This window comes from Limulus polyphemus, unplaced genomic scaffold (assembly GCF_000517525.1).
Source record: "Limulus polyphemus unplaced genomic scaffold, Limulus_polyphemus-2.1.2 Scaffold9166, whole genome shotgun sequence".
NCBI classification, from domain to species: domain Eukaryota; kingdom Metazoa; phylum Arthropoda; class Merostomata; order Xiphosura; family Limulidae; genus Limulus; species Limulus polyphemus.
This window is the reverse complement of record NW_013674776.1, coordinates 1-11,902: the sequence shown is the minus strand read 5'-3', so window position 1 is coordinate 11,902 and position 11,902 is coordinate 1. Positions and strand designations below refer to the sequence as shown.

At 35.3% G+C, this 11,902-nt stretch overlaps 1 protein-coding gene across 1 annotated transcript in view; it reads left to right on the top strand.

Moving 5' to 3' along the window:
* Window positions 1-10,850, top strand: part of LOC106475784 (sodium/calcium exchanger 1-like) — a gene marked incomplete at its 5' end in the record, with an annotated part of 22,549 nt that extends 11,699 nt beyond the window's left edge. The window contains 2 exons of the mRNA XM_013936460.2: window positions 2,506-2,664; window positions 4,716-10,850. Coding sequence (XP_013791914.1) covers window positions 2,506-2,664; window positions 4,716-5,092 — 536 coding nt within the window. The remainder of the gene's footprint in view (window positions 1-2,505; window positions 2,665-4,715) is intronic.
* Between the last annotated feature and the right edge of the window lie 1,052 nt (window positions 10,851-11,902).

Below are 11,902 nucleotides of genomic sequence, written 5' to 3'. Positions count from 1 at the left end.
AACAGCTACCTTGCCTCTAGTCTTTCACTGCTAAATTAGGGACGGCTAGCGCAGATAGCCCTCGTGTAGCTTTGCACAAAATTGAAAACAAACCAAACCATACACAAACCTTAAAACTTATTTTCTTGTCGATAGGTGGCCCCCTAAGGTAATGATCAATTAACCAACCACAAGAAGAAAAGAATGTTATAATTGATCGTATGTTTGCTCTCATTGCTGAAGCACAAGTTTTCATACACCAGGGGCTTTTCAATTTGCTTCCGTAGATAATTTTGATATTCCAGTCCCTGAATGACTTATGGGATGTATTGTGACCACATGAGTTCCAAGTTTCCCTTATTATCGAATACATATGCTAGTATAATTAACGGATTAATTATTATTCTGTGGAATAAATATACAAAAAAAAAGCCTTGCACTGTGCGGGAACAGAAAACATTTTAAAGCACCATTTTTTAAAGTATAGGTTAAGATAGGAATCAGTCATATTCCAACAGTTCTACTTATATATTTATTACTGGGGTGAAAATCGGTCATGTCCCAAAAGTTCTACTTGTGTATTTATTACTGGAATGAAAATCAGTCATGTCTCAAAAATGGTCCTTATGTATTTATTACTGGGGGTGAAAATCAGTCATGTCTCATAAATTATCCTTTTGTATTTATTACTGGGGTGAAAATCAGCCATGTCTGAAAAATACTCCTTATGTATTTATTACTGGGTTGAAAATCAGACATGTCTCAAAAGTTCTTATGTATTTATTACTGGGGTGAAAATCGGTCATGTCCCAACAGTTCTACTTGTGTATTTATTACTGCGGTGAAAATCCGTCTTGTCCCAAAAGTTCTACTTATGTATTTATTACTGGGGTGAAAATCGGTCATGTCCCAAAAGTTCTACTTGTGTATTTATTACTGGAATGATAATCATACATGTCTCAAAAATTATCCTTTTGTATTTATTACTGGGGTGAAAATCAGCCATGTCTGAAAAATACTCTTTATGTATTTATTACTGGGGTGAAAATCAGACATGTCTCAAAAATTATCCTTTTGTATTTATTAATGGGGTGAAAATCAGCCATGTCTGAAAAATACTCCTTATGTATTTATTACTGGGTTGAAAATCAGTCATGTCTCAAAAGTTCTTATGTATTTATTACTGGGGTGAAAATCAGGCACGTCTCAAAAATTCTGCTTATGTAGTTACTATTGGGTTGAAAATCGGTCATGTCCCAACAGTTCTACTTGTGTATTTAGTAATGTGGTGAAAATCAGTCATGTTCGAAAAGTTCTTATGTATTTATTAATGGGGTGAGAATCAGTCATGTTATGAAAGTTATGTTAATGTATTTTATACTGTTATGACTATCAGATAAGTAATGTCCCAATTGTTTTGTTATGTATTAATTACTGGTGTGTATATTAGTCTCGTTCCAAAAGATCTATTTATTCATTTATCACCATATTGAAAATAAATTATATTCCAAAAGTTTTATTTAATTTTTACTGGGGAAATAAAATTAGTCAAGTAAAGTCCCAAAACTGTTTATTTATTTATTACTAGAACGAAAATCGTTCAAGTTATATCCCCAAAAACTGTTTATTTATTTAATACTGTTATAAGAGTCAGCCATGTTCCAAAACTGTTTATTTATTTATTTATTACTCGAACGAAAATCGTTCAAGTTATATCCCCAAAACTGTTTATTTATTTAATACTGTTATAAGAGTCAGCCATGTTCCAAAACTGTTTATTTATTTATTTATTAGTCATACATTGTTACATAAATAAAATAAATAGTTAATAGCTATGCTGAGCTCTCATGCTTTAATTAAAGGGGAATAGTAAGATAAATACAAACCATCTTATATTCTGCACGTTCTGGTAGTTCAAGTAAAAGAAACATTGGACATTCTGTTTTCTATATAACATTAAAGAACGTTATACGTGGTCTGGATTGAAGATCCTTTACTGCATGCTGCTAAGTTATTTCTGTTCTGCAGATTATTTGGATGGCTGGCTTTGCTTCGTCGCTTCTATCTGTATAATAGGAATTCTCACAGCTTTCATCGGCGACTTAGCCTCCCACTTCGGTTGCACCCTGGAGATCAAAGATCAGGTCACAGCCATTGCATTTGTTGCTCTTGGTACGAGTGTACCAGGTAAGTTGGTTTAGGCCTAACATAGAGTGATGGACTAAGACGCCCTCTTCTGGAAAAATGGTAATAATTACTCTCTTTTTTTTTCTCTTTCAGACCCAAAGGCAACTCAGGTTTCATGTGAATTGTCATGCTTTTCTAACTTACGTGGGGAAGACTGAATTAAATTAGAACTTATTCTTGTGGCGGAAACTTACAAAAATATTAATAATAAATATTTAGTTAAACACGTAAGAAAGCATCGCAAGTCTCGTAAGCCTTACCGTTGCTATCATAACTTTCAGTATGAATTAGCTTCACCTGACGGCCCTTTGCTTCTTTCTTTCTGCTTCCCCTGTTTAGATTACTGGGGAGGCTGGGCCTGTTTCGTAAGCAGTATAGCAGTTATAGGTTTATTGACGGCCATTGTCGGCGACTTGGCCTCTTTCTTCGGCTGCACTGTAGGTTTGCGCGACACCGTAACAGCCATATCGTTGGTGGCGCTAGGAACCAGTATTCCAGGTACGGTAGTTTTTATTTATTCCACTAAGAACCCATTCAGTTTTCTAGTTTTAGGAAGGATTCATAATTTAGTCATCAGGTAAATTTTTGTAGATATGTGTACCAGTTAATTCCACTATATCAGGTATGAATTGAAATATTTTCCTGGCTGTATGTGTCATCTAATGACTAAGTTTGTTTAATAAACAGTGCTACCTCTACTATCCGTGATTTCACTTATCGAAAACGTAAAGTGTGCGCACATTTTTGGCCCACGTATTCTAGGGTCAAACGGTTGTCGCTAACTTCGTCTTCCACCTCCCTCGTCAAGATCACCACCAACACAAAGGTAACGTGTTACTGTAGCGTTACGTAATATTATTTACGATAACTGTTTATGTAAAATCCTAATTTGATTTTATTATGGTCAGTAATTATATGGTACATAGACCATGGGAGTGGGAGGAAGCTCAACTATCCGCACGTGGCCAGAAACGAACATTTGCGAATAGTAGAAGTGGCACTGTACATCGTTTTACAAACCTACGTATTTAATCCAATAGTCTAACATACGCTAAACTAGCTTTTTATTCATGTTGCCTTTTATATATTACATTGTGAAATATTATAATGGCATTGACTGTTAAAACCTTTTTTTATTTTATTTTCTTTTTTCCAGTACTGTGAATTTTTTTCATTATTTATATTTTGTAGTGATGAAGGAGAAAATATAACAATGTTTAACATCAGTAGGCTGAAATAGATTACGATATGTGTTATAAAAATTGTTTTAAACTTAATGATTCTTAGGACTCACAGATTCAAGAAACTGTCTTGGACAAACCACGATTCAAAAAACTTTATCGCCAAAGAGCTTTTGGAAAGTAGAATTTATTTTCTCGTTGTATTTGTTTGGTTTTTAATTAATTTCCTTTTTTTTTTTAATTTCCATTCATATATTACGTACTGTTCCTGTTTTTGGGCGGGTTATTCTGGTTCAGTCGGTAAACCAATAATGGAAGGTGCTGTACACTTAGGGTTAACTAAGTTTTTTTTCGTCAAGTTCCACGGTTAGTGTAACCACCATTCACCTAACGCCTGACGTCATCAATAAACTACATCTAACAGAAATTCAATTAAATTACTGATTTCTTACCATTATTACTCAGTTAAAACACACGTTCAATATTCACAGCACTGAACTAACCGGCTTACAGTGACAAACAAACTGACTAAATTACGCACTGATTATTCATTAAATTACTCTTTGGCCTAGTTCGCGTTTTATACTGCTTAAACTCTTCTAAAACTAAGGAGAATATTGCAGACGTCAGGCCACGCGCTCCTCACGTGACATTAAACTGCCAGCTGAACAGCAATGCAAATTTGGAGAAACATTTATATTAAAGACATAGGCTACAATAATACTTTTGTAGTTCGATTTAAATGCCCTCGGTAGTTTTGAAATTCTACGTTTTAAATCATTTTGCAATTCACCTTTATAATTATTTTTTATTAGATACGTTTTCATAAAATGTATTCAAATTCTTCCTTATTTTAGTATTTTATTTAACATTCAATTTTAAGTAAAAAGAGACCAGAGGTCTACGATCGAGCTGTCCAAGAGTAAAAGTCATTCCTGTCAGTGTTCACTTATAAATCTTAACTATTTGAATACGATAACCACTTTACATTATGATAGGTAAACTTGACAAAATTCTAAGTATTTTATAGTTATTTTGAGATTTCACGTTTTGAAACCTTTCCTAATTCTTCTCCTCATAACTGTTGTTTAGCGTAGTATCCTCGTTTCCATTATCTTTCCGTTTACTGAAGAGCACTGTTACGCCAGTAACTACCCAACCCGTGTTGTCAGATTTGGTAGGATAATCTTCACATCACTGACAGCTACTTTTACCAACTGTTACACTGTACACTTCCTGCTTTATCCTAGTTTACCTCCCGCGAAGAAACGAATTACGGGTTCAGAAACTGGTCGTGATATTTCTGTTATGATCATAAAAAAAGTTGCAATAATCCAGAGTAGATGGTGTTGCTTTTTCGATTTTCAGACACGTTTGCCAGCAAAGTGGCAGCAATAAACGACCGCTACGCCGACTCTTCAATCGGGAATGTCACCGGAAGCAACGCAGTGAACGTTTTCCTCGGGATCGGGATCGCTTGGTCCATTGCAGCCGTGTACCATGCAGTAAAGGGGGAGGAGTTTCGTGTGAATCCAGGAAGTCTGGCATTTTCCGTGACTTTATTTTGCGTTTGTGCGTTCGTCGCCTGCATTGTTCTTCTCCTTCGTCGCTCCAAGGTGGTCGGAGGGGAGTTAGGAGGTCCCATGAAGTACAAACTACCAACTTCTATTGGCTTAATTTCTCTGTGGCTCTTCTACGTGCTAATGTCGAGTTTAGAGTCCTACGGCATCATCCCGGGTTTCTAAACACGAAGAAATCACCGAGGTACAAAAATTATAATCGAGAAAAACAAAACGGGTGAGTGATATAACGGCAAGGGAAGGAAGGGTAGGTAGTTCGGCGACCAGCCTATCTGACGCGGGTGGAATGTTTCCGGTTTAACAAAATGTTTTCCCCTCATTTAGTGTCCAGAGAACCATAAAGTTAATGGGAAACAAAACTGTGTCGCTTACAAGTTCCGAAAATAGAAGACAAATTTCATTTTCGAATACTCATTCGACGGAAACTTTACTTTCTGTTATGTTTTTTTTTTTTTGGTGTCGCCCAAAACATAGTTGCTTATATTTCAAATACCTTTCATCAAGGAAAAAAAAAAAAAAGGACCGACCAAATCACGTCTTGAGTCAATGTCAGTTGTAACCGGGTAATGTTGTTTAGATTCTTAATATTTAATTTCCTATACGTTATTTGTGTTTTGTATAAGAGTTGAATGAACAAGTTGTTTTTCTGTGTTGTTCGAGTTAATAGGCCTACGCTTATCCGAGCCAGATTTTCGCCCCTGTTGACTCGGTGACCAAAATGATACCGCTGTCAGTTAGTCTTGAAGTCAACAAATGACTATATTATTCAAACATTGTGCACGTGTTATGATCAAATTACGAGCTCACCTCTTGTTGTTGTGCTTATAAATTAAAACTAGTTTATAGTCACCTGTTTTAAGTATTCAGAGCTTCCTGTAGGTGAGATAAGCATCCGTTCCGTGAAAAGTGCCATAAGATACAATTGCCTAATCAAAGTCGTTTACATGGGAAAAAAAGTTTTATAGAATAATACTATATCTAATGAAAAGCTGTGAGCGAGCTTCATTAGTAAAGTGTCATTAATTATACGTAGTACGATAATAGTTCTTACACTTCTGGACAGATGAACGCTTCATTAAGCGGTTTGTGTGTTCTCGGTTCTTACCGTTTTACACGTTGACAGAAGAACGCTTTATTAGGCGGTTTTTGGAGTTTGCATTTTTACGTTTATCTAGCAGCGATATATCTTCATCAGGCTACAGATTATTTGAGCATCTGGTCCAAGATGCTCTACTATGTCATAGAGGGCACTATTGTCTCTGATGTGTCGATAATACAAATATTGTATACTACTAATCGTTTCTTAATTTTCTTGCAAACAAAGTCATAAAACACCGCCTACGGCTGGTATAGAATTAATTAGTAATGTAGTAAAACATATTTTTGAAGTCTTCTGCAGGATAAGGTGCCTAAAAAAAGTAGCTTTTTCTTGTTAGAAATATATTATATTTATTTTCATATCGCTTTGCTTTTTAGGCTTGTGAACTGGTGTTCACTTATTTTTAAACGCGGAGTTAGTGAAATAAGTGTTGCCTCTATCTAGCCTGCTAAATGTTTTGGTACTTGGTTTTATTTATATTTTAGAGCATTTTTAAGAGTTCGTCACGGTACATTATGAGGCTTTTACTAATTCTAATTTTTATTTCTATATATTATTATTGAAACTCGGAGATCTTTAATTGCACGAGCTTGGAAACAGAGGGAGCATGTGTGCTTCCGCTCAGGACTTGCGTATCGTTAAGCGCGAATCCTTTGTGCAATTTTCAACTTTGTTGGAAAATGGTTTATACTCTTTTGTTAAGTATTTAATAGCCTTTTCTGTACCATTGCCTGTACTTCACTAACATGCATGTAAAGTTGGAGATTGGCCAGTGGAATCTTAGTCTTCTTTGTTATTACATATGTACCTAAACGTTCTAGTCCAATGAGTGAACTCAACGTAGTTGCTAGACAAGGCATTTTCTAGTTGTCTTTCTGACGGTTTTTTAACGTTAGTTTGTATACAATAATGTATGAATACGGCCCTAGCAGCCTAAAAAACACAACTTTGGCCGTTCAAACTACGCGGTGGTTCCATTAGAACAGCGAAAGATGAGTTATTTAAAGCAATCTAACTCGTAGCCTTTAACAAAAGCCTCTGCTGCCAACCGACCATCTGATCTCATTCTCTGGTATTTTTCTTTTTTAATTTCCTCACCTTAATTGTGTCGGTTTGAATAACCCTGTTATATTTTTACCCCATACCGAATCTAGTTGCACAAACAAAACTATAAAACGACACTTGCGTAAAAAATCTATACTTACAATTAAAAGAAATACAACATTAAAATCATTACACAATAAATAGTAATTAAAAACAGGGACGATATCTTTGTTTGTTTGTTTTTCGATTTCAAATCTGTGGTCAAATTAACATAAATCAACATATGTTATAGACTGGAGTAACACTGAGTTGATAAATCAACATATGTTGTAGACTGGAGATAAATCAACATATGTTATAGACTGGAATAACACTAAGTTGACAAGTCAACATATGTTATAGATTGGAGTAACACTGAGTTGATAAATCAACATATGTTATAGATTGGAGTAACACTGAGTTGATAAATCAACATATGTTATAGACTGGAGTAACACTAAGTTGATAAATCAACATATGTTATAGACTGGAATAACACTAAGTTGATAAATCAACATATGTTATAGACTGGAGTAACACTGAGTTGATAAATCAACATGTTATAGACTGGAGTAACACTGAGTTGATAAATCAACATGTTATAGACTGGAGTAACACTGAGTTGATAAATCAACATATGTTATAGACTGGAATAACACTAAGTTGACAAGTCAACATATCATGTTATAGAGTGGAGTAACACTAAGTTGATAAATCAACATATGTTATAGACTGGAGTAACACTAAGTTGATAAATCAACATATCATGTTATAGACTGGAATAACACTAAGTTGATAAGTCAACATATCATGTTATAGACTGGAGTAACACTAAGTTGATAAATTAGAATTAAGTATTAGAGAAACTAGTGATATCGTATTAAACAATGAAGCTGGTCCAGATAGTGATATCGTATTAAACAATGAAGCTGGTCCAGATAGTGATATCGTATTAAACAATGAAGCTGGTCCAGATAGTGATATCGTATTAAACAATGAAGCTAGTCCAGATAGTGATATCGTATTAAACAATGAAGCTGGTCCAGATAGTGATATCGTATTAAACAATGAAGCTGGTCCAGATAGTGATATCGTATTAAACAATGAAGCTGGTCCAGATAGTGATATCGTATTAAACAATGAAGCTGGTCCAGATAGTGATATCGTATTAAACAATGAATCTGGTCCAGATCTAGAAATAATAAAAATTAATGAACAGATGTTTTGTAGCTCTGGGTAGTTTTAGTGTAGATGGCGTTATTGCTATGTAAATGATTATATAAGTCCAGACCAAGCTTTTACCGTTATTCCACAAGATGGTGACACCGAAACATAGTGCTTTTTAGGGCAAGTCGCTGTTTTTAATAACTATTTATTGTGTAATGATTTTAACGTTGTATTCCTTTTAATTGTAAATACAAAACTATAATATTGAGAAGTGAGGGGGGGGGGGAGGGCTAGTGAAGGAAACACAAACCTTGTAGCTTATATATACATGCACAATAAGCTTTTAACATTTCAGGTTTTAGGGGTCGTGCAGATTTTTCATCCGGTTTTACTGAATAAATTATGAGTTTTGGAAAACTCAAACTTTGAAAGAAGTAGGTGTGAAGAAACTTCGTTCATGATTCATTACTTTTAAAACATCGCGAAGTAAGTGTAAAGAAACACGGTTCACGGTCCATTACCGGTAGAACATCGCGAACTTGGTGTAAATAAACACGGTTCACGGTCCATTACCGTTAGAATATCGCGAACTTGGTGTAAAAAACACGGTTCACGGCCCATTACCGTTAAAACATCGCGAAGTAGGTGTAAATAAACACGGTTCACGGTACATTACCGTTAGAATATCGCGAACTTGGTGTAAAGAAACACGGTTCACGGTCCATTACCGTTAGAACATCGCGAACTTAGTGTAAAGAAACACGGTTCACGGCCCATTACCGTTAAAACATCGCGAAGTAGGTGTAAATAAACACGGTTCACGGTCCATTACCGTTAGAACATCGCGAAGTAGGTGTAAAGAAACATGTTCACGGTTCATTACTGTTAAAACATCGTGAAGATACATGTTTTAAAAGCTCAGTTAATAGAGACTTTGAAGAAATTACCGTTTTTCTCCCGCATTTCGCTGACATTAAGAATCTCGTTGAAAAGACAGGTAGAATAGTTTATTAGTTTTTAACAAACACTAGTTTATGACGATCAGTACTAAGTTACATACAGAATTAAAAACTGCCCCTAAGAAACAGGAAGACGTTGAAAACAGATTTCTCTACTTCAGTCGTGAAGCTATATTGTTCGCCTCCCCAACCCCCATTGGCTCAGCGGTAAGTCAGTAGGTTTACGACGCTAAAAATCGGGTCTCAATACCTGTATTGGGCAGAACAGAGATAGCTCATTGTTTAGTTTTGTGCTTAACAACAACACAAATTATGTTTTCTTCTTAAAACGTATTAACAGAAATCTACATTGATAAAAGTATAATATATATATATATATATATGGTTGGTTGATTGGATTTTGTTTGGAGGGTGTCTTAATAGTCACCTTTTAGATGTATTATAAAATTAAAAGCTTAAGAATAAAGAAACTTGTGCAGCTGCTTCTAAAAATTCACACGAATAAGCTAAATATGGGGAAATATTTACGTTAACAATACAAGAACTACATCATTGTAAAAACATGAACATGCGGACCTAGTAAGTTAACAATACAAGAACTGCATCATTGATGTTCATGTTTTTATAACCATCCTAGTGATGGTTAACGATACAAGAAATGTACCATTTCTTCAGAAATATGAATAATTCAGCCTTGTGAACTCTTGCAACAAATTGGTTAATGTTAAAAAATATAATGTATATTTTGCACCATAGAGATATTTCTAGAATATTTAGTACCGAGTCACTGATGGTATGTTTTCTATCGACCATTACTAACCTAACCCAGAAGTAATTGAACGCTAGAGGGCCTCACAATAATACAGTTCACGTTATTGGCTCTCGAAACGGCTCATTTCGTACACGGAAAAAAATATATTCGATATTAAGATGGGATAACGATCACAGACAGCTAATGATGATGGCGATCACGTGGACGCCATAATTCGCTGAAGGTTTGCGGAAAAAAAACAAAAAAACCAGCAACAAACTTACATTGAAAACTATATAATAGGTTGTATAAGTAGGGAGAATATATTTATTGATTAAGTTAGAAGCAAAACAACAACACGATCTCTAATATTCGACGTAACGAGAACTTTTTTTTTATATATTAGAAACAGTGCCTTTATGACGTTGAGATTATTCAGATCTTCCTTTTTTAGATGAATAATTTGTAGTAATTTTAATGAGTTTCATTTCCCTAACGCGTTTGAAGTTTGATTTCGTATCGACTTCCTTAGAGAAAATGACAGACCACTTTTGTTCCTGTTGTAAGCGTAATTCATCAAAAGATCTCGAGTAAGTTAATAATTGTAAACAAACTCGTGTTATTATTATTATTTTTTTTTGTTCGTAGAAATAACGTATCGTTAAAATGTTGTTTATTATTTGTTTTATTTACATCTTGTACGGACGTATTGAACTAATTGCAATGTTACGTGATTAGCTTCAGGCCAGACAGTGCTCATGTCAGCTTCAGTTCCGGAAGTGCTTGTGTCAGCTTCAGTTCCGGAAGTGCTTATGTCAGCTTCAGTGCAGAAAGTGTTTATGTCAGCTTCAGTTCCGGAAGTGTTTGTGAGTAATCTAATCAATACTGTATGACAGAATAACAGCAGGAAGAGCGGATTAATCGACTTACAGACTCTGCTCCATATCGTCAGTTTTTCTCTTAACATCCAATTAATAATAGCAGGAGAAATAGAACAGACTTTCGTAAAGATGCCATTTCGCCACGTTGACTGATAACTAGGCGATAACCGTATATTTATACACCACGAGACGTAGGAACAAAAATAAATACCGTAGGTAGTGAGAACTATAACCAGAAGCGTGTACAGTTTCACTTGAACAAACGGAGATAAAACTACAATATGTATAGAAATAGAATAGTTAGTTGTATAATGTTGAAGGAAATGATGAATATCGGGTTCAAAAAGGTGACGTTTATTAATAGTCAGCCTTAACGTATCACTAGCACGTTCTGTACAAATAATTAACAATAGAAACACGAGCTGGACTAATAACACCACGTGGACTAGTTAATCAGTTAATCAGACAGCAGAGCGCACGTATCTAATAATTAACAATAGAAACGTGACCTGGACTAGTAACACCACGTGGACAGGTTAATCAGTTAACCAGACAGCAGGGCGCACGTATCTAATAATTAACAATAGAAACGTGACCTGGACTAGTAACACCACGTGGACAGGTTAATCAGTTAATCAGACAGCACGGCGCACGTATCTAATAATTAACAATAGAAACATGACCTGGACTAGTAACACCACGTGGACAGGTTAATCAGTTAACCAGACAGCAGGGCGCACATATCTAATAATTAACAATAGAAACATGACCTGGACTAGTAACACCTAGTGGACAGGTTAATCAGTTAACCGGACAGCACGGCGCGCGTATCAAATAATTAATAATAGAAATTTGACCTGGACTAGTAACACCACGTGGACAGATTAATCAGTTAACCAGACAGCAGGGCGCACATATCTGATTTGGACATGTCTTTGGCAGTTTCTGCACTGAAGCTGACATAAGCATTTCCGGAACTGAAGCTGACATAAACACTTCCGGAACTGAAGCTGTGCTGTTATTCTGTCATACAGT